This window comes from Microcebus murinus, chromosome 23, assembly GCF_040939455.1.
Source record: "Microcebus murinus isolate Inina chromosome 23, M.murinus_Inina_mat1.0, whole genome shotgun sequence".
NCBI classification, from domain to species: Eukaryota; Metazoa; Chordata; class Mammalia; order Primates; family Cheirogaleidae; genus Microcebus; species Microcebus murinus.
The window spans coordinates 31,511,326-31,523,268 of NC_134126.1; the positions used below are offsets into that span (position 1 = coordinate 31,511,326).

The 11,943-nt window shown below is 60.5% G+C and overlaps 1 protein-coding gene across 2 annotated transcripts in view; it reads right to left on the minus strand.

Annotated features, from left to right (window-relative positions):
* Positions 1-11,943, minus strand: part of NAV1 (neuron navigator 1) — a 233,120-nt gene that overhangs the window by 128,073 nt on the left and 93,104 nt on the right. For both annotated transcript variants that reach the window (XM_075996964.1, XM_075996963.1), the window contains exon 4: positions 10,890-11,687. In XM_075996964.1, the coding sequence (XP_075853079.1) occupies positions 10,890-11,687 (798 nt within the window). The remainder of the gene's footprint in view (positions 1-10,889; positions 11,688-11,943) is intronic.

An 11,943-nucleotide genomic window follows, 5' to 3' on the forward strand; every position in this document is an offset into this window, starting at 1 on the left:
TGTGCAAAGTGTGGGAAAATGGCAGGAATCCACCCCCTGCCCAGGCCCAGGCCGAGGCTGGCTCCTCTGGCTCAGAAGCAGATCCTCTGTAGCAAATTCCTTCCCGTCCCCCACCAAACACCCTCCCTGCCCTAAGGCAAGCCCAGAGGGCCCCTCCCCCAGCCCAATACCCTGGCCCCAGGCCCAGCCCCATGCTCTTGGAAAATATGGGTCAGCATGAAGCCCATCCACCTGTTCCCCCATGAGAGAAGGGAAGGAGCCAGGGTGTCTTGGCCTCATTCCACCCCAGATGTCCTCCCAGCTGTATGACAACAGGCCACTGGGGTAGGTTTCATGCCTCAGCCCTGGGAAGGACCTTCGAGGGCCACCAGAGGGATGGTTGGGCAATGGAGGGACTGGGAACAAGGCAGACAGTTTCAGAGGTCCTGGGGCAGAGAGGGGACAGACAAGCCCAGAGTAAAACTATAGGTCACGCCTGAGTCCCCTTCCCTGCCCAGAAATGGGGACATTGCCAGCTTTCACCCTGATCCAGTAGACAGGAGCCAGGCCCCAGGCTAAGGACTAGAAATGGGTGATGAACTTGAACAAAAGGTGCTACACTTTATGGTCTCCCCACCCTTCATGGTCTATCCATTTTTTTCGTACTGTTTCTGCTATTTTCTTTTCATCATAGTCTAAACAACCACTGGCTGACACATAACCTTTGCCAAAGCCAACCTCTGGAGAAGGTGTTTTCCTCTCTCCTTGCGATGGGTCCCTTGTAGACCACTCCCCTTCCCCCACCCTCCGGGAACCCGGCTGATCCCCTGGACAGAAGAAGACTGGAGCTGTGGGTGGCCCTGTCCAGCACGTGGCCTCAGTTTCTGCCTCAGTTTGCTCATCTGAAGTACCAGGATCACAGGATTATTGTGAGCATTAAGAGATTTCTTTCACATAAGAAGAACAATGCCTTTCCTACACCAAGTGGATGATCAATGCTAGTTTTCATTAATAGATAATTGCATTGTCAAGCCTTGTTTCCCATCCCAGAGCTCCTACGAGGCAGCTCCTCAGTGCAGGGATGCTGGAATCCTAGGCCCACGGCAGCTTAGGGAGGTCAGCCTGCAGTACAAGAAGAGACAATCAGATGTGTAGAGCAGGACAGAGGAGAGGGCAAGAGGGCCAGGCGGGTGAAGCTGATCAGTAAACCTAGTGCCCTTCCCCTTGCGGCCGGCTGGTCCCTGAGCTATTATCTGTCCTGTCATAAACTCCGCCTTTTGCTTAAGCTGGCTCCAGGGCGCCAGGGCTGAACTGAAGCAGGGTCGGTGGCTGGAGCCATTCTGCAAATGAAACCCACCGTGAGCACTGGCGGCCACAGGGTCTGCAGAGCCGCGGTGGTTAGGATGAGGAAGGACGGGGTGTCTGTGGCCTGCAGGAGACGGGGAAACGGAACTAACTTATTGATCGTCTACGGCGTGCAGGTGCTCTCTGCTCACACTCTACTCAACCCTCACAAGTGCCCCCAAGTGGATGCAGGCCTCGTTCTACAGACGAGGAACGGGTGCGAGGAGGGCCGGGGCAGCCCACTAGCAAGTGCTGGCGTTGCTCTGAGCGCCCAAGTGCCTGGCTCTAAGGCTGGTGCTCCTTCCATTGCGGCAGGTGGGCCGGGACCCAGAGACACACGGGGCTCCAGGCTAAGGGCAGACGCCAGAGTCTTGGTGCACACGGGTCCCCTGTGGCAGGCATGCTCACGCTGGCCCTTTCTGGACCACCAGGATGGGTACACAGGGTGGGGAAAGTGTATCAGCCACGGACCCCACAAACTGTCCCCAGCCTGGCAGCGGGTGCCCAAGAGGGTCCAGGGAACATGCTAGAGTCCCAGTTCCCTGTACCACCAAGCTAACCCTCCCATCCCAGACAGACATTGCCACCTTCCCTGCGTCATAACCCCCTTCCCCAGGGGCTGCAGCCAGAGGCAGGACCACAGGGAAGCCATGGCCTGAACGCGGCAGCGACCCCTCGATGCCGTGCGGCCACCGAGGCCCTGAGGGAGCACTGAGACGGTACAGCAGCAGCTACACCATGGCAACCCCCGAAACTCCAGGACGACACCTCCTGGGGACGCCCAGACGCCATGGCAAAACCGAATCCTCTAAGGGCGAACGTCTCCGCGCCTGTAGCAATGGAGTCCCATGGCGACGCCCAGGGCACGGCGGCTGGAACAGTCAGGGGCACGACCAAGGGTCAGGAGACGATGATAACTGGAGTGTAGGGTAAGAGGCACCTCACCCCCAGAGCCGCTGCTGATCGGGGGACAACCTCCGGGCATGGAGGCATCCTCTGCCTCGGGCCCTGGCATGCCGGGGCTGCAAGACAGATCTGCCCCTGAGCATGCAGGTGCAGAACCGGAGCGGCCTGGGGCTGGCTCATCTCACCAGTCACCACCTCCTCAAGGACCAGTGGGCGCAGGACTCTTTCGGGGGATCCTCTGGGGGCGAACCCTGATTGCTCTCCTCCATCCGAATGTCTGCCCAGAGCCTAAGCGAGTCCCGGTGACTCCACATCGGGTCAGTGATGATCCCACCCCAACCTGCCGCTCCGCCCTCATCCCCTCCCTCACCTCCTCTCCCACCCCTCCTCCAGCCCGACAGGACCCCTGAGCACCACCATGGAGCCCCTGTCTACCTCTCCCTCCCTTTTCTAGTTTTCCCGTCTCCACTGCCAGGATCCCACTCCTCTGTCACTCTGGGGCACAGTCCCCTCCCCACCCACCTCACCGCCCCCACACCCCCCACACACGGATGCCAGGTCCGGGCGGCTCTGCCCTCCTGGGGGGCAGCCTTTCTAACCTGTCCCCACAAGTGACATTCTGCCCTGTACTGCGACAAGCAGGGACACTTCTCCTCTAGCCTCTCGGGAACTGGCAGGCAGGGCCCAAGCCCAGTCTCGGGAGCACAGCGCTCGGCCCACAGCTGCTCGACAAGCTGCTCCTGAATCAAATGGAATCGAACTCAACGTCTGGGGCGTCTTGAGGCTCCTGGAAGGAGGCCAAGTTCAAATCCTAGCTCTGTCGTTCACTTGCCTTACTGGCTTTGGGCAGATTACCTGTGTTTCTGCCTCGGTTTCCTCATCTGAAGTACCAGGATCACAGGATTACTGTGAGCATTAAGCGACTCCTTATATATAAGGAGCAAGAGCAATGCCCCCCCTGCACCGAGTGACTGATGAGTGCTGGTTTTCATATGCAGGTGATTGCATCCTCCAGCCTTGCTTCCCATCCCAGAGCCCCTGCGAGGCAGCTCCTCAGTGCAGGGATGCTGGCATCCTAGGCCCACGGCAGCTTAGGGACCCTGCAGAGGGAAGGCAGGGCCTCCTGGGTGGCTGCCAGCTTCCCCCCAAAAGAGACGGGCCTGTTTAGTGGGTCACCAAGGGCAAAGGGGGCCTGGGTCCGCAGAGTCTGAGGAGCAGTCAGCACTCACAGTGCTTTTCTGGGAAAGCGGCCAAGGAGCCCGCACCCCTGCAGTCTCTGCCTGGGGGTCTGCTCGGGGAAGTTGCTCCACCACGGTCGTATTTCAGGCTCTTTTAAACCCACCCGGCTCTTGCAAACACGCACACAAATGCACCTTTAGTATGTGCACATGTGCGGGAGGCCGACGAGCGCGTGTTTATAGGCGCGGGTCCGTGTGAACACATACCATCGGTCGCACACCCGTGTTCACACCCTGACACCCAACCTGACCCAAGTTATAGGGGCGTATGACATGTGCCAGGCAACCTGTGACCCAGTACTCTCGTGTGACACTTGCCTGCCTCTTGCTCTCTCGGCATTCCCTGTCTTCCTGCTCAGCCCGAGGTCACAGTCGACAACCCTGCTTCTCCACAGAAACCACTGGAGCTTATGACTCTCAAGACCAGACCACACCCAACCTGGGTAACCTCCAAGACACCCCTGGGGTTCCACAGGGGCGAACGGGGCGGCGCAGACAGCACAACGGGGCTGGGGTCCGCACCTGGTTTCCTCATGGCCCACTCGCAGGCGCGGGCACCCCGAGAATCCCAGAGCAGGAGCCGCTGCACAGGAATTAGAAGACGCTGCGGAGAAGCCGCCCGCTCCAGTGGCCACAAAGTGTATCATTGAGATGTCTAAAATAGATTTCAGGACGGCTCAGGCCAAGACCTAGCCCCCGCCGCGCCTGGCCGCCTTGCTGAGGTTTGGCTGGGGCTCGAGTGGAGGAGTGTGTTTCAACATGCGACATGCCACGGCGCTGGCAGCAGGAGCCCGGGAACCGCTGGAGCCCAAGCTTGTAGGGGTGGACCAGAACCCGCAGACAGGGTATGTTCTAGGCTCTCCCAGCCCCACCTCGCACCAGAACGGGCTCGAAGGGACCCCCATGAGGTCCACATTCACCCCTAACGGGAGCTTCCCATCCCTGCAATTTGCCCCTCCACGTGTCAAAGGCATAAGGTCTGGTAAAAAAAAAAAAAAGAAAATACGTGCTGATAAAAGATGCAAAGCTCCACGCCCCACCTGCTGATGAGGACACTCTGCTGCACCCACGCTGGACAGCCACCTCGGACATGCCCTTGGCACAACTCTGTTCCTCCCTCCGTCTCCAGGGGGGAGATACTAACAGGTCCTTGGGCATCTTCCAGTCTGCACCTTGATCTCTATTGGCCAGCAGCAAGCAGAGACCTGTGTTCACTGGACACGATGGGACTGGCCCCAGAGGGCCCCGGTGTCCTGCTTCCCGCAAGGGGCCCGGTCCCCAGAAGGGGCAGAGTGGGGGAAGGTGTGGGAAGTGGGGTCTGCTTCCCGGGCTGACCGGGCGCTCTGGGGGCTCCTATCAGAGGGAACCTGCCCACGCAGAGCTGGGCCTGGCCGCCTGGCCCTTCCCGTGCAAGAGAGAGAAGGCTGCAGGCTCCGGGGACATCAAACACATCTGGGTAATCCAAACAGGGTGTGTGGGGGGAGGTCAGCCAGCGTAAATGAGAAACATGTGGCCTCCACTTCCCCTCCACTCTCGCTCTTGCTGGCCGGCACAAGGCTTTGGGGAGGAGCGCTTCCTGGCTGGGCCGGGAGAAAACACAGCCAGGTGCTGTGGGTCCCCCGCTGAGAGTCTCTGTGAGATGCAGACCTTACAAGGAGGTGGGGTGGGGTCCACGGGGGAGCCAGGAATCAGGGTGAACACCTACCGGGTCTTGTTCCGAAAGAAACGACAAATGGAAGAAAAATGAAAAGAGAGGGGCGAAGGGAGAAAAGGCAAAATGGAGCACAGATAGGTGTCTGACCTCAAATATGAGAAGGGTGATTCTGTGAAAGGTGGGCTGGCTTGCTCCATCCGCAAGGATCTGGGCAGCCAATCTGAATCCATGGGTGGAAAGTTTCAGCAGACAGAATTGTGGCTCAAAAGAGAAAAAAGATCATTCTAATAATGAGTACTTTCCAGGAAAATAAGGTAGTGAGCCCTCTGTCACTAGGAGCGTGCAAACAAAACACCCACCTGCCTATGATGCTACAGGGGGATTAATTCTGGCTTTAGGTGGGTGGCTCAACTAGACAGTTTCATGCTGGGGTTCTATGAGATCCCAGGAAAGGGCGAGGGAGGCAGAGCGCTCTGTAGAGAGAAAGGCGCCTCTCTCCCTCCGGCCATTGGGAAGACGCTGCAGAGAGCTGCAGAGGGGCAGGACAGCAGGGCGCTGGGCCGCAGGTAAGGACCCTGAGGGCTCTACTCCACCTGGTCTGTGTGGCACGGGCTCTCCTCTGAGCCCCAGGGAGCAATCTGCACCTTTAGCCCTTATGCTCAAAGGCTGTGGGGCGTGAGCCTGTGTGTGCTGCAGAGAAGGGGAGCGTGCAGGTTAGCAGAAGAGGAAGGCTCTGGTGTTGGCAGCCTGGGGAAGCTGGCAGGTCCCGGAGGGGGGGCGGTTGCTGCCACAGTATCACAGTGGGGGGAGTAAGAGGGAAGTGTCAGGCAACATCCCAGGATGCCAGCTGACTTGGTCCTGTTACCCATTCATTCCAGACGGGGCCTATGGCCTGGGGCTGAGCCACCAGTGATGGTAAAAGGCATCGCCCTGGGTTGGTTTATGCTTCAGGGAACCAGAGAAGCTCTGGGCGCTTCTGCCCCATCGGTACCTTCTCCCCAGAACAGAGGACCTGCCCCCAAGACCTATTCATCCAGCCTCGCAGCACTCTCAGGAGCAGAGTGGCGGGCCCCCTTACGAGGACAGCGCCAGCTGCAGCAATCTAAACAAGGCAGGGCCCAAAGGAGGGGGCCAGGACGTGCGTGGGGGGGCCCCCAGCCTCACCTTGGAAGAAAACATTCTGACCATCGATGGCGGGGAACATGGGGAGAAAGGAAACTGCTCTCCTCAGTGCTAATGCTGAGAAAGGCTCACAGGTGCTCACAGGTGCGGAGCCAGTCCCTTCCCCACACGCTCACCTGCAGGCCCCGCCCCTTGCCCCGCCTTTCCTTCAGCCCCGGATTCCACAGGCCTCCAGTGCTGCTGCTGCTGCTGCAGCTGCCCAGGCCAGGACAGGGCGGACTTGGGCTTTGTCCCCACTCTCCTGCTAGGCCTCGGGGCACCCCTGGGGGGAACTGGGAGCGGCTCAGGGTGAGGAGCCTCTGACACAGGGCAAGGATGAGCTCGCTCCTATCCCCCACCCTCTCTGGGCAGCGGCTCTGCAGTCCTCTGGAAAATTCACAGTATCTCCTCTACCCACCCCGCCCCCCCCAATGCACTGAATAAAAAGGGAAAAAAAGTGCTGGTGAAGACATTTCCCCCCACTACTCAAAGCATCCCAGAACCATTCTCTGGAGTGACTCCCTCCCACTCACCCCCAAAACCCCACAGCAACCAACTGGCTGAGAATTGAACAGCTTCCTGTCTTTCTTCCTCATTTCTGCTTGGCCTGCGCTTCTGAGGGCCTAACTGCTGTCATGGCAACCCCTGAGTGGGTCCAGACACCTTCCTCCCTGAGGAAGTGGGAGCAGGAACTCCAGATCCTGGGTTCTTTTACACCCTGACCCTGGGGGCAGTCTTGGCTGTCCCGCTTTGTCCCTTTTTCCTGGAGGGATTGAAGGGGGAAACTTGAACATTTGGGGAGTCAACAGACTGATTTTGCTTTGAAAGCCTTAGGCCCAGGGATGATGAAGTAGGAAGAGTGTGGTTTGAGATGTTATTGTAGTTCAGGCAGTCCCTGACTTCCCATTTTTCAACTTTACGATGGTGCAAAAGCAACGCACAGTCAATAGAAACCGTACTTTGGAGTATTCACACAACCACTCTGTTGTTTACTTTCAGTACAGTAGTCAATAAATTACATGGGATATTCCACACTTTATTATAAAATAGACCTTGTACTAGATGATTTTGCTCAACTGTAGGCTAATGTAAGCATTCTGAGCACATTTAACGCAGGCTGGGCTAAGCTATGATGTTGGATAGCTTAGGTGTATTACATGCATTTTTGACTTACGCTATTTTCAAGTTATAATGGCTTTATCAGGATGTAACCCCATTATAAGTCCAGGTGCATCTGTATTTAATTGCTCTGTATTGATACAGGCTCTCTTTAAGCCACCTGGGACATTTTCAAGGTCGATCACCTTCATCTGCATCCTCTTCCCACCCTACAAGGTAGGGATGAGCCAGGGGAGGGTCTCTTCCACTCACAAATGGGGAGCTGAGTCCCAAGGGAGATCACAGAGCTTAGAACTTCTGGGCAGGGAACTCAGGAATGCAGCCTCCAGCTTAGCCCCAGACCCAAGCCAAGGGCCTGGCAGCCGTTCATCCGGGAGCCGGGCCGCCTGATGTGAACACTGGGCCAGGGTCCAGAGGCACCCAATCCCTGGAACTGGCCCATTTTCCGTTGGGACCCAGCCTCAGTCTTCAATGTTTCTAGGGTTCCCCCAGCGGGACCCCACTTATTTGGCAGCTTCCAAGGTTAGGGAAGAGACAGGGTTATCTGCCTGGACCATCTGGGACTCCCGCTGAGTTTGGAAAGGGGATGACCAGGTTTCAGTTCTCCCCCTTTACTCCAGGAAGGTTCTGATTTGGGGCTGCCTCATTCTCACCCCTGCTCCTTGCCTCAGAAATTGGCTACGGGATGGCGCCTGGGAGTGAGAGCAACTGACACGGAGCCTCACAGTGGGAAAAACACCCAGTGTCTTCAGCTGAAGCATCCTGAAGCATCAAGGCAGCCATTCCCCCCCAGAGGCCACCCTGCTCTCCACCGAGGCCCTGTCCTGACACCTGGAACACCTTCATGGGCTCTGGGAGGAGGATCCCCTCTGTCGTCCCCTCCCCCCTCCCCCAGGCAGCCTGCCCTCCACCCCCACCTTCACACAAGAGAAAAGCTTTGCTTGGAGGGTGCCAGCCCTGCCTCCCCTCCTCCCCACCATTTGAGGCCAAGCCCTGCCCTCCTAGAGCCTGAACCAACACCTCCCCTTTGGGTCCTCTGAGCTGGAGACAGCCCAGCAAGCTCGGCAGGGCCTCCATGCCCCTCCCCCCACCGGAGCGCTAAGCCCTGCAGCCCCTCTCTGGGGTCATCAGGGCGGCGCTGGTGGCCCATGCCCAGCAGGCACAGCCCTGGCCAGGCCCCTCATTTCCTGCTGACTCTCCCTCTCTCCAGCAGGCCTCCCAGGAGGAGCCATGGCCCAGCGCTCTGGAGACACACGCACAACCTCCCTCCCACCACCAAGTCAGAGATGACTTTAAGGCCCCTGCTCTTCCCCAACCGGGGAGTGGAGGAGGTGCTCACCTCCGTGGTCCCCGAAGGCTCTGTGTCGGTGTGCTTTGAGACATGTCCACTGCTGAGCTCGAATAAGGGCTCAGCTTCTCCATCCTCTGCCCTTCTCCCCACCCCCAGCCAGCTCAGGACTACTTGTCACGGTTACTGTGGTTGTCACCTCCTGAGAAGCAACTAAGAGGGCTTCCATGGGCAGCCAGCTCCAGGGGCAGTGTGGGGACTTCCAGGTCTGGGGAGGCCCAGATTAGCTAAGTCATCCCCAGCAGGTAAAGCCCTGACCTTGAAAACAAACCTGTGCCCTCTGCTTTCTGTGCCTGACACTCCCCGACCCAGTCTCTGTGTTACACACACACACACACACACACACACACACACACACACACGCACCCCTCCCTCTCCTGCCCTCCTCTCAGGCTCCCAGCAGGCCTCCCCTTTTCAGTTCCTCTCCACCATAGGGTCCGGTTTCATTCTTTCTACAACCCTTCTTAGTGCTTGGGATTTATTTATGTTTTCCTTATTTTCTGTCTTGTCCCATCAGACTGTAAGCTCCTTGAGGGACGGGCCTCTGACCGGCTCCCCCCAGCACTGAGCACAGGGCGGCACAGGCCCTTTGCAGAGGGAGGCAGCCCAGTCGGCTTCTGCTTCTGCGCCCACCCGCCCAGCCCCCTTGCAGGAGGGGCTCTGGGAGGGAGGAGGCTGCTCCCCCGTTCGCACTTGTCCAGACTCCTCACCGCCTCTGCAAAGCGCCTCTGCGGCCTGCTACGCCAGGCTCGAGGATCAGCTCTCAGGAGGTCCAAATCCTTGCTCGCCCCTGGTCAGGGGACCCTTATTCTGGTCCGCACTGGAGTCAGGGGGCCGGGGAAGACTGCAGCAGGCCGAATCCGCCTCCTCCCGCTTCCCCTTCGGTTCTCCGGGGCCGCCAGGCAGGCGAGCTCCTCCATCCATCCCCACCCGCCAAGCCGGTCACCGCCGTCGCCAGGCCTGCGGACCACCGCGCGGCCCCGCCCCCTCGCGCGCGCGCGGACACGCCCCTTCCCAGCCCCCCAGCGGGCCGGCAGCCTGCCGGGTACCCGGGAAGCTCGGGTCCCTTGGCGCCGGGGGACCCACATCCCAGCCGCCGCAACAAGTCCGGGCAGCCACGGCGGCTCGCCTGGGCTCCAGGCCTCGCCGCCCTCCGCCCGTGGCCCCGGCACGACCCGTGCCGGCTCCAGAGCCCTGGCAGCCTTGCGGCCGGCACGTCCCCAACCTAACCCTCTCTGAGCGCAGGGGCTCTCCAGGGAAAGCAAGCGCAGTTCCGGGGCCCGCTCCGGGTTTTTCGCATGGACTCTTCAGACTCAGAGAACAATGGAGCAGCTCCCTGTGCTTCCTCTACCCGAGCAAGCTTTGTTCCTCCCTTCCCGCCTGCTCCGCTCCCATCAGCCAAAGGGCAAAGGCTTCCCGGTCAACCCGGAGTCTCGTAGCAAAAGTCCAGCCCTTTCCACACGCCCTAAAGACCTGGGGGGCCGCGGGTTGGAGCCAGGGCCAGGGCTAAGGTATAGGACGCGTCCAGATGCTCGCAGCTGGCAGCCCGCCCGCCCCCTGGCCCCGGACGCTGCTCTTTGCCAGAACCCCCACACCTGGGAAATTCGACTCGCGCTCCCACCCGGGACCCACAGAGGAAGTGGAGCCTCAGCCGCGTTCCGGGCCAAGCAGCCCTCACATCTGCGCTCCCGCATCTGCCCTCTCGATCCGGGCTCTGGCCGGACGCTGCCCCGGCAATGCGGGATGCTCGCTTGTCGAGCGCAGACCACACCACAACTGAGGTCTCCACCAGCCCCAGATTTTGCCATATTGGGATTTGGGGCTTTAAAAAGGAAGCTAATGGGCTCTATTTCTAAGAACCTATGACCCCCGCCCCATTGTCCAGCCTCAGCCCAGGCAGGCCGGAGTAGAGCTGGGGCTCCCTCGCGCCCGGCAACATCTTTAAGATGCACCTCAGCCACGCGCATCTGGAGGTGGGCCAGCTCTGCACATCTGGGCGCGATGCCCCTCACAGCCTGGCCGCTATCAGTAGAGCCTACGGGAAGGGGGAAAGGGAGGGACCTCCGCTTTCCCCGCACCTTCCCCAGCAGCTGGCCCTGAGAAAGGCAGGGGCGGGGTGGGGCGGGGCGGCAGGACTTACCCAGCATCTGGCTGAAGAGCAGCTGCTCCAGGTCGCCCAGCACCGTCACCACGAGCTCTGGGTCCACCTTGAGGAAGGCGCGCTCCTCCTGGCCCTTGGCGGAGGGTACGGGCCCGGCCGAGCCTTTTTGCGCCTTGGCCTTGCTGGAGAGCAGCTCATCGTCCGATTTGCCGTCGTCGCTCACGGCCGCCTCAGGCGCCTTGCTGAGCGGCTTGACCTCCGCGTAGGGTCCTCGGGGGATCCGGCTCGGCTTCCCCAGGCTGGGCGCCAGCGGAGCCAGGGGCGTCTTGGCGCCGGCGGCCGGACTGCCCTTGGCCTGGAAAAGCGAGTGCTCTGACTTGGACAGCGTCTTGGACATCAGCGGGGCGTCACGGCCCTTGGACCCCACCTTGCCCAGGCCCTTGGGCGCCTTGGCCATGTCGTCGCTCCACTCGGGTTCATAGAGCTGCAGCTTTTTCTCGGAGTCTGTGAGGAACGAGAGGTTGGTGAGCGACTTCTGCTTGCGCAGGTTGGAGGCGGGCGGCCCGCCGGGGACACGGCTGTCCACGCTGCCGGACTTGAAGACCTTCAGCTCAGCCGCGCTGGCCTTGGCCATGCCGCCGCCGCCACCGGGCGCCTTGGCGCGCTTGGGCAGCATGCCTTTGCCGTCCGCCGCGGCCGCCTTCCTGCCGGCGCCCCGCGGCTCGTCCGCGCCCTCGTCCCCGCCGCCGCCGCCGCTCAGCTCCTCCTCGGGCTGCGCGCTCTTGACGCCGCTGCCCAGCATTCTGCCCGCGAGGAGCGCATGGACGATCCGCGCGTCTGCAGGCACGGGGGGGGGGGACGGGGGGCGGGGGCGCCGGGAGGAGGAGCGGGGGAGGGGGGAGAGAAAGGACGGAAGAAACCGGGGAAGAAGGGGAGAGGGAGGAGGACGGAGCGAGGGAGGAGGGGGGAGGCAAGCCGAGGGGGCAGGGGAAAGGAACGCAAGGAAGGAAGCCGGGAAAAAGGAAAGAGCAAGGAAACCGGGGAGCGATGGGGCGGGGTCGGAGGAAAAGGGGCGGGGCGGGGAAGATACAAA